We start from the raw sequence: 19,030 nt of genomic DNA on the forward strand, positions 1-19,030 counted from the left end.
TTACCTCTGGGGCTTGTCAACGGTGCTTGACTCAGCAGTAAAAGTTGTGTGGCAGACAGGGAGAAAAGGGGAATGTAACAGGGTTTAGATTAATGCCTTCAGTCAGGTCCAGACTAATGAGAACAGCTCTTACTGTAAGGCAGAATCAGACTTAAGCGCCTCTACTTGTTGACAGCTGTGTCCTTGTGTTGATTGTAAGAGGACATCATGACTTAACCTCTGGAGGCCCCGCAAAGTTATTGTTGGATGAACATATATTTTTATATCCGGGGGTTTTAAAGGGCTTGAAAAATCAATCAACTCAGACATGCCTGAGTGACAGTTTAGTTTAAAAAAACTCTTAAATTGCATATCGTACTAGTTCTCTCTTTCAACAGTAATCCTTTTCTCTCCCTCTTGGAAATAAATCAAATCTGTAAATGCAAATGTTCTTCTCCTCTGATGAATATTTACTGTATTTCCAAAGGTCTTGATTAGGGGAACAAAAGATCTCTAGAGGCTCTTCACCCACAAATAATCAGCTTTGGGCCTCTTATTAACTATTCCCCAAAGAGCCATGTTTAATTGCTATGTGTTAATTAGAGACTTAGAGAGAAGGGGCAGCAGCACCCAATTGCCATTTCCTGCTAAAGCCATTTGGGACTGGCATGCCACAACACGCTACTCATAGTCCCTCCTGGGCTTCCCTGATTTCATAACTACCAACAACAAACAGAACATCACTCACTCATCCCACGCCGTAAATGTTTTCTGATATACTTTTGAAAACCTGAGAGGATCAGAGAGCTACTATAAAGTAAAGTAAGACAACATGGATCACAAGTCACCTACAAATGAATGAGATTATGTCTTTTGTTTGGTCCCCATCTCTGTCTATTCCCACAGTAGACGGCCATGATAAGCAGCGGCTTACAGGGAGCTGGAGAGGCAGGCAAACCCTGTATGCACAGTCACACGTGCAGCCATCTTGTGCCCCCAATCTGGAGCGATGTAATTCTCGTTGTGTGACAGTGGTTCTCAACGTGCCTGAGACAAGAGGGAGGAGTCCTTGAGGGAATTTGGCAGATGCTTAACCCAGTCGAGCTCACCATGTTTCGGGTTGTAATGCAGCAGAACTGCTTGCTGGGTATTACAGGAGTTCAATAAGGGGATGAGAGACCCCAACGGATAATTGAATAGTATTATTGCGGGGGTATTATTAGAATACAAGATTATAAACTACAGTACAAAACTAACAGTTGCAGTATTATTGAGGTCATAGGTGTATCTTTCTTGTACTGTAAAGTCAAAGATATCAGATTAAAGTTAAAAGAGTTATCTGATGAAAGAAAAAAGACAGAATGAATGTTTAAGCTCAAGTCTTATGTCATAATTAGAATAAATAATATCAACAGTTTAAGAGTGAACATGTAATTAATTTGATCAATTCTTCTACGGTAGTCACTTATCAAGCAACAAATGCAAAGCAATATATGATTTTAGTTTTTAAATGATGGTATTTTTCTGGATTCTCTCTTTCTTACAGTTAACTGAAGACATTTAGGTCTTAAACTGTTATTTGGTGAAAACATGAAGGTAAACATTTTATTTCGGGACATTTTCTTGACTTATTTGAGCATTTTAAAGAAAAACAGTTGAAATAACATGAAATAATAAATAAATGGATCCAGAATAACATCATGCGGCTTTTATATCTTTTAATATATTTGATATATTGTTGTGTAGTGCTTCGGACAATCTTACATTAGGTGCAGGTTCATTTTGATTCAGTTTTGATATGAACTCAGCCTAACCCACGCAGTCATCCACATCTGCAACAAATTGAGTTGTAATCAGGTAGAAAAAGCTTTAATAGTCTGCATGAAAGGCTCTGTTTACACACAGCGAAAGACCGGCATCAAAAGGGTATTTTTAGCCGAGCGAAAATGAATCTAATAAAGCTATTTTTCATCTCAGCAGGAGTCACACTTCAACCCCTAGTATTTAGTGTGATTGTTGGCCTCTTTACTTTGTGTAACAGTTAACAGGCTGCCTGATTCCTTTTTAAGAGCTCATTGAAGTCGGCTTCCTAGCTTCTGACAGCCAGGGTATTTATCACATGGTGCCACATTGTAATACAATTCTATTCAGGAAAGATTATACCCCGGCTTTCTGATGATAATTTCCCCATCTTTGAGTGCAGAGCTCCTGCTCCTTCTCATTCTCCTTCTCATTCTCATTCTCCTTCTCATTCTCCTTCTCATTCTCATTCTCCTTCTCCTTCTCCTTCTCCTTCTCATTCTCATTCTCATTCTCATTCTCATTCTCATTCTCATTCTCATTCTCATTCTCATTCTCATTCTCATTCTCATTCTCCTTCTCCTTCTCCTTCTCCTTCTCCTTCTCCTTCTCCTTCTCCTTCTCATTCTCATTCTCATTCTCATTCTCATTCTCATTCTCATTCTCATTCTCCTTCTCCTTCTCCTTCTCCTTCTCATTCTCATTCTCCTTCTCCTTCTCCTTCTCCTTCTCCTTCATCTCGTCTGTAATCTTCTGAGATTTCCTAATAGACTGATTCTCTTCATCATATTCAAAGGGGGGGGTCCACTCGTTTTGTTTCCTAACTAAATGTAAACCTTTACCTGGACATCACCTCTGCAGGCAGACTATAAAAAGGGTCTCATGACTATGGGAAGTCGATCTACCATGTTCTACTTTTTACAGATCATTTACGGTGGATTAATGCAAAGCCTGAGTCACATCACATCCAGGAATTGGAATGTGCTCATAGTGCTGAAAAGCTCAACATTTATCCACTTTTTAAAGACGTTGTTGTTGCCATTTAGTTTTCAGTACTTGCAAATTCAATACACAATGCAACTGTGATTCCATGTTAACTTGTGTTCATTTTTATATATACTACCATCTACATTTCAATTGTGTTATTGCCGTGTAATAAGCATGACCGTCAACACACATGCCAATGATTAATGTGGCTATACTACAGATAGGCTAGTCACAATTCATGCTACTTCAAGGACTGATCTTGTATGCAAATGGTGCAGTTTTACTGCAATACCAACACGGAGAATGCTTGGCTTCTCCACAAAAAGACTCCAAACAAAGTACGGAGAGCTTGGCAACACACAAAGACGGCGGCTCTCGAGCATTGGCTAATGAGTCAAAATGTCTAAATCTTCATATTTCATGGTCTGTAATCTGCAACATCAGTTATGCATGTGTTGAGTCAACGCGCCAAGCTAAGTGTCTCTTCTGAACGATGCGATGTTGTTTGGAAACCAACAAAGGCATAGGACCGAGATGACGGCAAACACACTGGTTATGATGAGAAGAAAAGCTTCTCAGTGTCCTTGTACTATGATTACACACTTATGAGTTCAATAACAATCATAAAAGGGCCCTGACAAGAGAGCACAGATTAATATAAGCACATACACTATTATTCATTATGCAAATATCTAAAGAGGGCATCTTCTTCTTTAAACAGGGTCTTTATTTGATACTTCAAAGAAGGCTAAATGTTTTTTTGTTTTTTCTCTTTACTGCAGAGTGTCTTAATAGACCGTGGATTTTTACCCATCCCTCTTCTGTTATATTATACCGGTTGTATGCCATCCTTACATTGTGCATGGTTTAAAGGTAGGAGCTGCTTTATTTTACTTTAACTAATACGACAACATAGAATATCTCTGTGTAAAAACAGATGTGTACAATAACCCGGTGTATGATGGCTGATCTGTTGGTGGCGTCTCAGCAGACTTCTCTCCAGGCTCAGCTGACAGGAACAGCTGTCTCTGTCATGGCGGCCCTATGAGAACCGCCACCTGTCTTCCCAGAACTCCAGGGATTGACCAATGGATTGTCCACTTCTTGAGTGCATGGATTATGGTATTAGTCTAACACGGGAAAAAGCAGAGCAAAATCTCCGGGAAGCAGATCCCATTGTCACACAACCGATGCGAGGGCCAATGACAAAAAAGCTCTGTGTCTTTGAAGGAGCTAACCCCGATAAGAAGAGAGGAGGAGTGGGTATAGTAGGAACAGCTACTATCTGGCTCCCACAGCCAGATGAGCACAAATTGAACTCGGAGAGCACCTTATCGCAGAGGCAAGATAAATGAGAGAATTTGCACTCGTGAAAATTAATTGCAGTCTGCAGTAATAACCTTTTTTGCAGGCAGGCACCGTGGGAAGCTGTGGGAGCACAGGGGAGCCTTTTTTTAGCAGGCTGGGGGGATTGTTAAGGAGCCTTAGGGGGGTGATCCCATGAGCGGCTGCAAATGGCTTCGGTACCACATGCTGACTGGTGCCGAGACAGGACAGCTGTTCAGGATACTTGGCAACGAGACATCTCTAAAGCGGAGCAGCAGACGAGTGGAGAGTGCTGAGTGGGGAGATGCTTTGCTCCCCTTTCATTAGACAGATCAGCAGCATTAAAGCCATTTCAAACCAAGCACGTACTTTCGGAATAATGGGCTTTTTAAACAGTTGGCAGTCCCCCTATCAACATGAAATAATGTACAACAAACACTAAGACGACTACCTCAGCAACCAGATAAGGAACAACATATGGCTGGAGACTGGCCAGCAGCTGGGACACTATGAAGATGGTAATGTAGCTGACATAATGTGAAATCAAGGAACTGGCCATTGCCAAAATAGCAGATTAGATTATGTATTGTGTAGTTGATTTAAGCCTGCAAAAAATATACACCTGACCTGTGTGCATAGATGTCGTGTGGAAAATGTGAAGGCGCCTTTTAAGCTGGTGAGAATCTGGTGGAGAACTAGTTTCTTTGTTACTCACCTCAGGATTAGCAAGGCGTTAATTTATCCAGTGCCCTTTTTTTGCCTTTTGAAGATGTAGCATCACTCACCCATTACGTAATCTAATCTGCTCCTTTGCTCATCTCCCTGGTTCCTCTTCTCTGCCCTTTTTTCCTCCCACTCCACCTCGTTAATTCGGGTGGGGTTACTGGAACCTCTGCCTTCATGCTCTCGATGTCATCCTGTCGCATCTCCTCCCCACATTCGAAGGGCAATGAGGCAGCCTGGACGCTCAGCTCATTATCGCCCACACTGGGCCCACACAGGGCAGGGCACCGTGGAGTAACACTCAGGCCTTTACGGCCAGCTGCCAGGGCTTGCCTTTTCCCTCGACTGGGGAGGCTGGGTTTCCTGTCTCCACACGGATGGCTCCACCAAAAAAGCCCATCCAGCCAAAACAAGGTCTGCATGCAAGTGCTGAGTAGAGGTGGACAACTTTCTCATTCAGCCCCAATATCTATCTTTCTGTGTGTTGCTGTCGAAAGAAAACCTTTTAATTTGCATCTCTCGGTTTTTTGCCTAAAGATTCAGACTAAAATAAAATAATTTACTTGCCTGAACTTGCCTGGAAATGATCACACCTCCCATAATCCAGTGATAAATGTCTGACATACAGGTTGCACTGCAAACAGAAACCTCTAAACTCATTTGGTATATTTTGAATTGTGATTATTTGCCCAAATGTCAACATATACAGTAGGCTTGAAAATATAGGATTAAAAGCACCGGGCTGAAATTAAAGCCCAGTGATAACTAACACACTACATGGCTACATTATACCCTTCTTTATCTCTCAAAGCATCATGGAAACGATAGGTTTGGGTTTTGCACAACATTTTTAAAATTGTTAAGCATTGTGGGTATTGAGTGGCCCCACAAACATCCACATACTTCAAGACTTTAAGCTTAGGGCTAGCCAGCATCCCCCCTCACCCCCACCGTCTTCTCTGAAAGTAAATCAGGACAACACAGCCGTCAGAAACACATCATCTTGACTCACCTTCTCCTGGTACTGCCGTCGAGACGAGTCTAGGGATTGGATGAGCGCGGTGGCGTGTCCCACAAACATGGCGTAGCAGGTAGCACCCACGATCATGCTGAGGATGGTCAGCCACACGTCTGTCATGCCCACCGGGGGGTACATACCATACCCAATACACAGCATGTGGCTCATAGCTTTGAAAAGTGCGTAGGAGTACTGCTGTCCCCATGTGTCATTCTGGATGAAAACAGAAGAGGGTAAATTAGGGTGAGTACATTGGAACGTTAATCTTTCCATCTTTCCCACTCCCTCCCTCACTCTCATTAGGGCGCTGATGGCACATTAAAGGTCGATGAGGACCCTGACAGCTGACACACATCCAATTACTTAAGACAAAACAAATGGCAGACATCCACCTCGGATCGCCTTGGTTCAATACAGAGCAGATGGCAGGGTAAAACATACTTTTCAATATGCAAACATTTGAAGCGAGCAGACATTTGGGCGAGAGCCTAAAACAGAGCCCTGAGAATGGGCGGAAGGAGCGTGAGGCACTAGAGGCTCGCATGACGGAAAGTAGGTCAGCTATTTAGAAAAATGTGATTTCTCCAAGAGTTTTCTCATTTGTAGATAAATTGCCCCTTTCCCTTTAGATCCCGGTGGTAGTTCATGGCAAATCAATATCAACTCTCTCCTGGGGGTGACATGTCCAAATTGCTTTCAAACTCATTTCCACAGCGGAAAAAAAGTCGGGAGAGATAGCAATTTTATTAGTGACCTCCTGAAAAGGTAAGGAGTGATGACCCAGCAAGATAATGGGACAGCTACTGTAAAGGAAGACAAAAAGTGTCCCCTAATGATTCTAATCAGAGCCAAGCCAACCGTGACTGAGTCAATACAAACTCTTTGTCTAGCAGGTAATGTAAGCAAAACACGAGGAGCTTTCCATCAGAGAGGTGCCTGCCCTCGAGGCTTGAATTAATTCACAAAGATATACTTGTTATTCTGTCACATTGAGAGCCATTCTTTTACGTAATGCAATTAATTAGACAGTGTTTACTGTGCGAAACAAAACAAACTCCATTCTGATGGTAATGAGAGGCTACGGCTCTCACACAGGATTTTAAACTAAGTACATTATGAGCGTTCCTACTCACATCTCAGGGCCTCTGCACTCCTAAAGGCCTAATACTATTGTGGCTCTAACACTCTGTGGAAGTTTTGCAAACACAACTCTGTGCCGTAACAACACAAGAGTAGAAATATAATTTCGCCAGAACTGCATGAAATCCTCTTGTGACACGGCATTTAACATGTGATCCCATACTCAAAGTTGCTGAGCGGATGTATTAAAACATTTAAGTAGTGGAAGATTTTAAAGTTTTAATAGCAAGTAGAGGTTAAAGTAGGGCTGCTGCTAAAATGTAAGAGTAAGTGCAACATTTCCCTGTATAACACATCAAATATATATATTTTCCTTTCTTTATTGTGGCTTTGTGTATTATTCAGGATTTTCTCTGGACCTCTGTCCTACTTTATGCTTTTCAGAATTAAACAGAGACATATGGCAATCATATCCTTGTTTTCAAAGCTGCAGAAAATATATAAGATGTGATCTTTATCCATAATGTACTGTACCTTCATGATGAGTCACATTTGACATTATGTTGCCTGACAGCTCACCCTTATGATACTTAAAATGATCCCTTTGCAGCTTGGCTTCATGCATATTGAGCTAATAATAACATGCATCTTTCATCACGGTGAACAGAATGGGAATTGAAGAAAATGGAAGGTGAAATTGTGTGCTTTTAAAAAGTCTGAATGTATAGATTTAGCTTTAATCATATTAATCCAGATGAAGGAAGAGGCTGCTGGTTTGATCCCAGGTCCTGCTGCTGTCCCTGAGCAGGACCACCTCATCTGACTGTGCGTATCTCTGCAAAGTCAGGTATGGAAAAAGAGCTAAAAGTAGCTAATGTGTGTAACATCTCAAGGGACAGTGGTTTGCAACATCTGTCATTTCTTATGATTAAATATAACAAGTGAGCATGTCAGGGAGGCAGTGAGGCATGATGAACCAAATGCATCATACCTTGAGCGATGTAACTACTCATGTGACATCTGTTCTGGCACGGAGAGCTGAACATACAGCTGACGAGAAGCTGCTTCGTGTACAACTCAGTCTCCTTGAATTGTTGTTTTGTTACCACAGTTTAATCTGTCATCTTTCTCATAAAACACTTAGTATTCTGTCTCTGATTTAAACGAACAAAAACAGTCATTAGCCTGTACTAAATTCAGTTAAATTCTGGAAACAATTTGTTTGTTTTTTGGCAAAGACAATTGTGACAGAGGACAATCTAGTCATTATTTGGATACTGAACAGCTAAATGCAATTCATTGAGGAAAACTTTGATTTAAAATGTCACCAATAAACCTTTACAATCGAGGAACTGTTTCAATTGTCCCCCGAAATGAGTTGCCGACCTCACAAAAGCCCAAACACTGCCCTGATGGCACTTCCATCGACACGTACATTGATAAGCTATCAGTTAGGAAACCACTCTCCTCAGCGGCGTTGCTTAAGGGTTAACTATCTGTGGATTTATTGGTTAGTTGAACTGAAGAGAGAAGCAGTCACTGATGTCAGATCAATCCCTAATAAGGCCCCATCCACAAAACCTGACAATAACTCAGATTCCTCTTGGTGCTGCACTCTTGCCAAGAGAGCCATCAGCTGCGGGTTATTCAGAGTCGCACATCAGGTGTGACACAGTGCGCCTCCATAAGCAGATAAAAGAGAACTCTATTATGAGTCAGGCTTTAAAAGAGACCCCAGCAGCTGTTTTAACAATAACGCTAAATTAAAGCACAGCATGAGAGCTCACCGGAAACCGTCAATGTTCTACCAATATTGAATAAGGCTATTTGTCCTCCTTAGAAAATCAATGTGCCTGGCTCAGCCTCTGTGTCTCTCTCGCCTCACAATATGGACAGATGTCAGGAGCTCCAAATAAATAAAAATAATCCGCAAATTGAATAAATGTGGTCAAACGCAGCAGATAAATATATTTGATTTAGGGCTTAAAATGACAGATATGCGATGCAATCTTTCCCAGGATGCTAAAGGGTTTTAGTACAGTAATTACTGAAGCTGACAGATGAGATAAGACAGGACTTAATCTGATTCCAATAGGCAGGAGGACTCAGTGGAGGAGACACACTTACCACCATCTTATTTTTGGACACCCAGCAGTCGGCGGGGAAGTCCTGCAGCATGGGCACCAGGAACTGCAGGCAGCCGTCCCAGTGACACAGCAGCAGCATCATGCCGATCAGGTTGACAATCCTCACCATGGCGCTGGCGAGGTCATAGGTCATGTGGAAGATCTGAGGGGGTGGGAGAGGAAGGAACCAGGAAACGGGTTAGGATAGGCTGATTCAATGGTCAAATCCCCCAATCTCGCTAGATTACAAAGCACACACAAGGGAGATTTTCCTCCTCCACAACCACGACTTCTGGCTCTATTCTTTCATCACTTCATGCTCAGGGTGTGTGCTTCAGGAATTAAAAAACAATGTACTTAGCATTCAGAAACCATGGCTTTTTCACAGTGTGCACAGATGAGCTGGTGGATGCAGATGTCGCATCTGAGAGCGGTCCACGGGGATGGTCGGCAGGCTGGGAGCAGGGCTTTGTGTCCCCTGCTGCTGAATCGCTCTTATCATCAGCCACTCAGACAAACACAATAATGGTACAAGGGTAGAGGTTGCTGTGCTCCTGGGGTGAGAGCGTTCACAGGCTGAGTTTGTTAATCCTAATGATAAATATACTCATAAGGCGCTGCAGGACTTGTGGGCTGGTGTATATTTTTAATGGATTCAACCATTCAAAGCCTCTTAATCCCATTGAAGACCACGGTGTGCACTGCTAACCGCTCCTTATTAAAATCCACTCAGCGCCTTCTAAGCGCTTGTGACTGAGAGGCGATATTTCAGCCTCGCTTTGTTGTTTGGCGAGAGGTTAATGCAGAACACAAAGATCACCATATTTTTCACCCTGAGTTAAATGTTCCTCAAGCATTGGGCAGGTTTTATTTGTTTCTGTTTCCATGTGAACGCTTACAAATGTGAGCATGCATCTGTGTTTTCTCTCTATGTGCGTGTTGAGAAGGAGGCAGGGGTCAGGATGGTGTTTTTTCAGGACAGTGCGAGTACGGCTGCATGATCAAATCACATCAGTTTAGCTCCGTCAACAGGCCAGCATGAAGCCAGAGGTATGCCCGGGAACATACGTGTCTTTGCGAGGAGGGAAAACCGGGCTCTGTTGGAGTGGAGGGAGACACCCCCCACCTCTCACGCAGTCGTTGTACGTCCTCACAACACACTGAAACTCAACACTCTGTCCCTTTGGTTCCTTCTTTGGGCTCTTGTTCAAAATGTTTAGCATGAGGCGTTTAACATCACCTAAGCTGAATCATTCGCTCAGCTGCAACTTTTCTCTCTTAACCCACCAAATCCTTTAATTTGTCTACCCTTCTGTTCACAGCAGTTGTGAGCTAATGTTTGTTTGTGTGTCTTTTCCTTAAACTGTGGTAAATAATTCATGTTATCATGTCAAATTTCCTGCTGGAGCCGTAATGGCATTCCTTAACATTAAAGCGTTAAATTCACTCTGTGGATAATGAATAAATCATGAGGTGCCCCACTCCACTTCCTACTTTGAGTTTGATATATTTTTCCTTTGTGAAATCGTATTTCCAGACAGGAAAAGGAAGCTTTAAAAAAACACTGTCTGTTTTTAAATCTTTAAAAACGTGTAAAGCCAGACGTGAATTTAAGTAGAGCAATTCCTGGGACGTTAAAGACTAACGGAGATATTAAGCATAAAAGCGCACATATGTTGTTTACTATTTAAATTAGTCATTTGAGATTCTGGCGTAATTAGCATAGACGTTTTACATTTATCCTCAGGCTGTTTGAGCATTTGATCTCTTTATGATTGGTGATGTGTAGATGGAGATATTTAGATGTAAGGGGGAGATAAAACATCTCACAGTCTCACGTCTTAATGGATTAGATTTTGGTTGAATTACGAGCATGCTTCGACTGACAATGAACTTGGAGATTGATAGACAGAAAAGTGATCTTTTTGATATTATTTCAATCTCATGTAATGTTGCTAATTGTTATGAGGCAATCTGAGAGTAGAGGGGAAAACATAAAGACTTATTTATTATTTATTGTGATTCTAGGATTAGTTTTCTGAATACTTTTTCTAACAGATTATTAGTAATTTTATCAAAATGTGTTTAAAGTTAACCCTCCCAACACGCCGGATGGAGCATGGGATGACCTACTGTCTTTAATGTGTCGTGCAGTCTGTCCCATTGCATTGTGTCCTTGAATCTGTCAATAAACTGAACACTATTGTACTGCAGTGTCAGGATATTTCTGAAGTAGGTTCAACTCCTTCCTCCCACTACTGTCCAACATTCACATTCCTACTGTAGATTTGCCCGCGAAAGGCCTCTGGCACTCCACCACTGTGTGGAGTATAAAGCCTATGAGAAACTGTCACGGGTAATGCCATGCAAATCTCCAGTTTGTAACCCAAAGTGTGCTGTCACCGGAGGAAGGTGATTCCCCTATCTCTCTCCACAGCTGTAATCAATTCAAATACACCACGGCCAAGCAGGAACAGACTTTGCAGTTTACGAAAAATTGTTCCCGAGATTGCTTCTGTTAGAAGGTTGTTAAAGGATCATTATTCTGAGGCAGTGGAATGAGGTGTCGGTAGCTCTTCCCCCCCCTCTCCTTTTGTTTCTGTCGCCTCTTGTGAATTAAAAAAACAGCTACATACATCAGGACGTAAGTGCTCTGCGAATATAACATGCAGCGTTCTGTGAAAATGCAGACGTGCAGAAAATGTAACGGAAACACACAGATTCCCGCACTGTTTGCATTCCATAACATGGCGTGTTACAGGCAGGATGATGGATTGCTGACCACTTTCTTTTAATTGATAGGGACTCAAAGTGAGCCTGGCAGTATTAGCATCAGCATAAACAGGAGCGCTTTGATTGATGAGGGCATGGAGACGCAACACAACAGCTTGTTGTTACTCTCACTACCCTCATTAGGCTCCACATATGAGAGGCCACGCTCAAATCCACTCGCCTTTTTTCAATCAAAAACACGGGTCACATCACCTATAGGATGTCAAAGGCAATGTTTCATTAATGAAGCTAATGATAGAGCAGTTCAATTCTAATAAGCACTTTGAGATGCAGGATGTGTTTTTTGATCATTAATCGTGAAGGAAAAGCAAATTTAACCAAAGGAACACATGTGAAATGGTAATGAACATGAAGTCTTTATCTAAATTGGTTCAAACTAATCTGGCTCTGGATAGAAGACTAAATAGGGGTAATGCTTAGGCTAGTTAGTGCAAACCAAGTCCCATGTTACATTACAGTACATTTGGTTGATGCTTTTATCCAAATTGACTTACAATAATTGCAAAAAACCTAGATAATCAAACTCCAAACAACAAGGAAAGTGCAGATAAATTAACATCAAGCAAGTCCTGCCATTATTTGATGTGTTTTAAGTGCTTTTTTTTTTGTTTTGTTGCAAGAGACAGATGCGTTCTCAGTTTGCGACGGAAGATATGCAGAGTTTCTGCTGTCCTGATGTCAATGGGGAGCTCATTCCACCATGAAGGAGCCAGGATTGCAAACCGTCATGTTTTTGAGGGGTACCTGGGTCCCACTCTCAGAGATGGAGTTTGCTGATTGGCTGACACCGAGCGAAGTGCACGTGACGGATTGTATGATTTTACTAAGGCCTGGATGTAGGAAGGGGCTGATCCATTCCTAGTTCGGTAGGCCAGACAAGTGTTGGTCATGGGCATTTTTATCTTGTGGTCATAATCACTGACATAAAATATGTGGAGTAGCATAAAGGGTTGTTACCAGCAACTTGGGGTAAAAGAATACATTGTTTTCTAGCAATATTGGAGATTTGGGTACATTCCTACTGGTTCAAATGACTCTATTAATACAAACACACATGTATCCTAATGTACACAGATTGATATGAATGCAGTTAAACCACCTTACAAAGAAAATTGATGCTACTGCTACTAAAAAGGGTAGATGACCAAAGATATTCACACCATTTCTCAGGCAAAGGAAACCAGAACTCAAGACTTAAAAACAGGAAAGGGGTAAATAACAGAGTTACGCACTAAAGTCAGAAACTAATCTCTATCCTTGTGAGAGCCCACACAGGCACAGAGAGAGAAGGCAGCTGCCGAGTCATCTCCAACAGATGGAGAGAGAAGAGCGTGATCAGGTAAGAGAATAGATGCATATGTCCCACGGTGCTGATGGTAGCTGCCCAGACACATTTGATGTAGCACTATACCCGGGCATCTGGTGTTTGCTGCTCACGCTGCTAATGATGATGAATGTTTGGGCATGATGGCTTCCCGACACATAAGAGAAAGTTCTTTACTCTGATTGTTTTTTTTCCGATGCCATTATGCAGACTGAATCCTGGAACAGATGTCCTGTCTGCCTCAACTCTCCACTTAACCCCTACAGCCAAATAATACCTCCAATTTTAAAGTTGTTAGAATAAGTTTAATTGGTTTTGCCAAGGTTAAAGGTTACATTTTAAGAGCTACATTTCTGCAGCAGTACTTGATAACACATTGAATATTTTTTTTGATTTATAAGTTATCCTGTATGTACAAAACTCTGTAAATACATTTGGGCTACAAAGCATTTCACTGTCTCAGTTCCTACTCTGATGACGATTGAACCTAAAACAAGAAAGCTCTCCAATTAATTAACTTTGTGTTTATTTTATAATTATATTATTATTTATGTGTTTAATGTGCTGATAAATTAAGCATCTATTGATTTCTGAGATAGATTCAGCAGCAGCAACGAACTGTGTGTTGATTTATTATAATTTTCCTGAACTACAAAGACATTTAAATGTACATTAGACCAAGTATGCAAACATAAAGACAAAGATGATTTTGTTTATTTCTGATTCCTGCTTTTAAATGCACATTAAATATTTGAATTAAAACATGTTTTATGGATATGCTGGTTGTTTTAATGTCTCTTCTGGAGAAATAGTACTAGGTTACTTATTCTTACGTATGTATTATATTTATAGAGTGTGACAATCGCCACTTGCTGCATCGTCCTATTTCCACACAAGGCATGAGGAGTTTATCAGCCTAATCAATCCACGTTTGTCTCAGTGTTATTTTTAATCATCCTAGATGATGGCAGATTTTGGGAGCAGGGGTTAGATTTCTCACTTTAAATGCCTCGACCAAAATGTCAAGTTCATGCATGCTGTCCTGGGCGGATGAAGCACATGTGGAGAATGAGAAGTAGGCCTGGGAGTGGACCAGTGGGAACACCCTTCCATCATCTGTCTAAACAGGCCTGGAGGGCTCCCATCACAAAAACCACTCTCACTCTGCTCCCTGCCAACCTGCGCTATTGGGTTTGTGCAGGATTACACATTTTTTGTGTAATAGTTTCATAAGCAAATCCACTGTGGGTATTGATATCACACAGGCTCATTCAAAATGTTGAGGACCTGTCACTGTTGCTGGAAAGCCTCATTGTGCACTCAATAATAGCCCATTAAATCTATTCTTTCTGCCTTTCTTATCTCTAAAAGACCAGTCCTTGGCAAAGGTATTGGGTCAGTGAGTGGGGGGCTGATTAGTTGATTTACCGTATTTAAATATTTGTGTATGGAATTACTGGGTGGAAATGAAAAGGCGCCTCACTCCTTCTCTGGACCCACAGGGCAGCCACGTGGCTGACTTCCATCAAAGCCATTTTTACTGACACATCGCTTTGTTTCCCGCTAACTGGAGCACACAGACATAAATCTTAACAATCCAAGATGCCAATATTAATAGAGATAGACGTCCTGCCACCTTCTAATAAATAAACAGGTGGTGTAACATAGCTCCTTGCACCTCAAGTCATTTGACTCTACACCTTACCATAACATATTCCCCTCAGTAACGGCTCTAGCTCTTGTCTCATAAATTCTTCTCCATCCACGCTAAAAGCAACGTTTACTGGGTCAGCCAGCCGAGACGCCGATGTTGTAGGAACCGGGCATGATGGGAGGAAGCCCTCAGAGCTTAGTCGTTAGTGCACTGCCTTGAATCTGATTTAACAGGATGACTAATCTCATCCAAGTCACTGGTTCGTCAACAGGAGACAACTGCAATGAGGAGAATATCCGGTCACAGTCTTATTTTTATCCCGATGACAAGTGACAAGAGGAAGCTGACAAGAAGGAGACACGGGAGACGCCATAACGGCAGTCGGCTGTGCGTGTGTGTGTGTGATGGATATCTGCACACCATGTTGGCCGCCATTATGCATGACAACGTTATCCCTGTCCTAGCCACCACCACCAAAACCTCTGTGAACATGGCGCTTGTAAAACATAATAAACTTAAATATGCAGAGATTTATGAGCTAGTGGAGAATCGGGGCATTGCTTCAGTTATGCAAAAGGATACTGCTGGTGTTAGTGGTGTTCAGATCAGAGTCTCTAAGAGGCAAAGATGATGTGATTGCAGTTTCAGACATCCCTTTAATTGCTAAAATGTCCAAGAGGAGCATTTGTGCTTTTATTTAATTTAATAGAATGTCCCTGACAAAATGTAAGAGACTTAATAAGCTGTCAAAACACACTGGTGCAACAAGTGTTACATAATTTAATTAACAAGCCTTTTACTAATCTAACGTAGTAAGTGTTACATCCCAAACTGCAGAGTCAAGGAAAGATTCATATGCAAAGTGCTCGAGGCAAATCAATCAAAGTCAAATCTAAAACATTAACTTGGGTCAATGCTTGAGATATCCATGATGTACAATATGAATTTTATTTAGTACCAATATATCTAAATTCAATAGGGGAAGAACTACTGGGGAACTACTGCTAGGTATTTAACTGTATAATGATACACCATAACAAGCATTGGAATAGTTTTGCACATTTCAAGTTCTTAATAGTTTCAAATTTGGAAAATATAGCTGTATTGTTTTTGACGAGAGGATGTATTTTACCTAAAATTGTCTCTATTTTCTGCCGGGAAGCACCACTGGAGCAGTTTGGGGGTCAAGCATCATGCTCAAGGACACTTGAAAATGTTGTAATGAGCCAACATGTCTGAGCTCCAGGCTGCGAGCACAGTATGCTCTCCTAAGGACACACTATTATAGTCTGTGTCATCTAAACCAGAAAAAGGATGCACACCCTCACACAAAGGAAAAACACTTGACACACACACAGTATATTCTTTGACACATACTGTATATCGATTGCAATGCACTCTTTTGTTTAATATCCAACAGTATGCGGTATGTAAGATAGTAGGGGTGGGGGAAATAATCCATATAGCATAGTATCGCAATACTTTGCGTAGTGATATTTTATTGATACACAGACGCCAAGTATCGATATTTTATTATATAAGCTATATGTATATATATATTCAAAAAAAGTTTTCAAACATTTTCAGATTTATTTTCTTTTTAACTTGTTTCAGGAATTCTCTCAATTTTTACTTTTTCAAAAACTCTGTATTCTGTTCTATATACTTAAAATCTATGTACAGTATCTGCTGCAGAGTACTCAGTTTAGTTAAAGTGGATGAGAGGCATCTGTGTACAAATGTGGGGACTGCTGACACTGAGCTGACAACAACAACATTATTTATTCAGTTTTACTGCTGGTTTCTTTGTCTTAATGCTACTGGTTATTAAGGGTGGGAGAAGTAATCAATACAGAAATGCACCATATCGCAATATATGTTATCGCAATGCTTAGCGTATCGTAGAATCGCAATACTATCGTATCGTGCCTTAAGTATCGTGATGGTATCGTATCATGGGGACCCTGGTGATTCCCACCCCTATAAAATAGAGACACCCTCACTTATCGAGGTGTTTATGAAACCAGCTAGCCATCCAAGGAAAATCTAAAATAATATATATTTGAGTTTGGCTCTAAGAAAGCATCAGGAGATTCAGCAACTTTTGTTTCACTCATAAAGAATCCTGGTGTTATGAGAGCGGATGATACTACGGGTGGAAAGCAAGTCGACTGACCCCAGAGGATTATTATGAAACAGATTTATGACATGTTGGAGCGGCATGCTGCTGAGAAAGTCCAGGGACCAGTCGCACTGGTGCAATTTGTTGAGTAAGGATGTCAAGCAAATGATTAGCTTTGTCACCCTTTGACATATTTCCTATGGTCTCTATGGATGCTACTGATTTAAGGGATATTTTTTGGAAGTCTTGTGTCTATTCTTTAAGCACTTCACCAGTAAAGCATCTGCATCTGAGCTCTGTTTTGTCCCTGGTCTGTGTATACATCTTCAGAATGTTTGACATTGTTGTGTTTCCTTGTATTACCATTCCTATTTGCATGTGCTTAATCTCTTAAAAACCTTTATTCACCGCAGACAGTCACGAGAAAAAGATTCTAATTTTAAAGTTTGCTCCCAAAGGTATCACTCTATGAGGCATTAAACCATGCAGAGCAGTTCACTGAGCTGCATTCAAGACTCCCGGAAGAAGTGTCCTCTGAGTGACTTCTTGAGGAGGAAATTAAACTCAAACAATAACACTCCAAATGAGTTTGTGCGGGACTATTTATAGCTTGCGATACTTGTGAAATATGAGTTAAATAAATCAGCTTTGTCTTTTGGAGGACATCAGGACATCACAGCAGGCCGCTTCTGCCATGTCAGATAGGTGCAGCTCATAGCGGCGTCATATTTAGTGCAGCAAATAATGCTGAGTGGCATTCAGTGATGATACGGGGGCTAAAAATGGCAAAGTGACATGGATCACAGGGATCCTGCCTCAGTCTGTGAAACCAAGGTGAAATAATACCTCATCACGGTGAATAACTGTCTTTTTATTAATTAAAATGAAGATTCAAGAAACTTTATTTATCCCGAGGGAATAGACCAATGGTAGGTCAGTGTAAAGTGTTACCGAAATACTCAAATGGAGAGGAGATAGGAACATGCTGTCTGAAGTGTAGCTGTCAATAGGAAAAAGTCAAAAAGTCAGTCAGGTGGTGAGATCTTTGCGACAAGTTATTCTGCGGTGACAGATGACATTTCTGTGAGGTTGCATCTGGAGTACTGTGGCGCTGGGGCAAAGCTGGCCTTTCACTCTGACTGCCTAACTAGCATTCATCAGGAAACCGCGCGCGCACACACACACACACACACACACACACACACACACACACACACACACACACACACACACACACACACACACACACACACACACACACACACACACACACACACACACACACACACACACACACACACACACACACACACACACACACACACACACACACACACACACACACACACACACACACACACACACACACACACACACACACACACACACACACACACACACACACACACACACACACACACACACACACACAAAGTCCTTGGAGGTGTATTAATGCAATGAATAGGAATGGTTGCTCTCCCTTTTTCTTACATGTATTTTACTTTTCTTATTTCCTTAAAAAAGGAAGATGGTCAGTTATAAAAATTAAGTCCATAAGCTAGTTCAGCAGTTCCCTATTCCATCATTTTAGCTACTTCCATCCTTTCCTACTCTCTTCGTCCTTCCTTTGTTGCCTCAGTGCACAGGCTGACCATGTGACCGCACACTGTCAGTGTGTCCTCGCTATTCAAACGAAGGCTGACCTCCACTGCATGTTTCCCTCCCTTCGTTCTGGGCACAGAAGTACAGCGGCAGACATGCATGCAGGCCCCAAGGTGGCAAAGGGATTTTCCCCCAGCGATTCATTTGAACTTTTCCCTCTCTTTGAAATGGCATCACAGAGGCCTTGCATGATTAATGTTGCCTCACTTATATGCACTGTTCTACACGGAAAGCCAGCAGTGGTTAAAAATTGGCCGTGGGCAGGTCTGGGGTTATTGTGGTTTGATTGGCAATCAGCTGGCTATTCAACCTTTCCAATTGTCCATGTAAGGTCATACACTCAGGTGATGGACACAGCCACCAACTATCTTACTGCTTTTTCACAACAGTTTGCAGACTGAATGGCTAATTATTGGATATCAATAGAATGTTGTAA

At 41.5% G+C, this 19,030-nt stretch overlaps 1 protein-coding gene across 1 annotated transcript in view; it reads right to left on the reverse strand.

The window, feature by feature from the left end:
* Positions 1-19,030, reverse strand: part of hcn4 (hyperpolarization activated cyclic nucleotide-gated potassium channel 4) — a 61,667-nt gene that overhangs the window by 21,594 nt on the left and 21,043 nt on the right. Inside the window, exons 3-4 of the mRNA XM_063881659.1 lie at positions 9,041-9,202; positions 5,828-6,046 (exon numbers count right to left, since the gene is read on the reverse strand). Of these exons, the coding sequence (XP_063737729.1) occupies positions 5,828-6,046; positions 9,041-9,202 (381 nt within the window). The remainder of the gene's footprint in view (positions 1-5,827; positions 6,047-9,040; positions 9,203-19,030) is intronic.

Source organism: Eleginops maclovinus, chromosome 4, assembly GCF_036324505.1.
Source record: "Eleginops maclovinus isolate JMC-PN-2008 ecotype Puerto Natales chromosome 4, JC_Emac_rtc_rv5, whole genome shotgun sequence".
NCBI classification, from domain to species: Eukaryota; Metazoa; Chordata; class Actinopteri; order Perciformes; family Eleginopidae; genus Eleginops; species Eleginops maclovinus.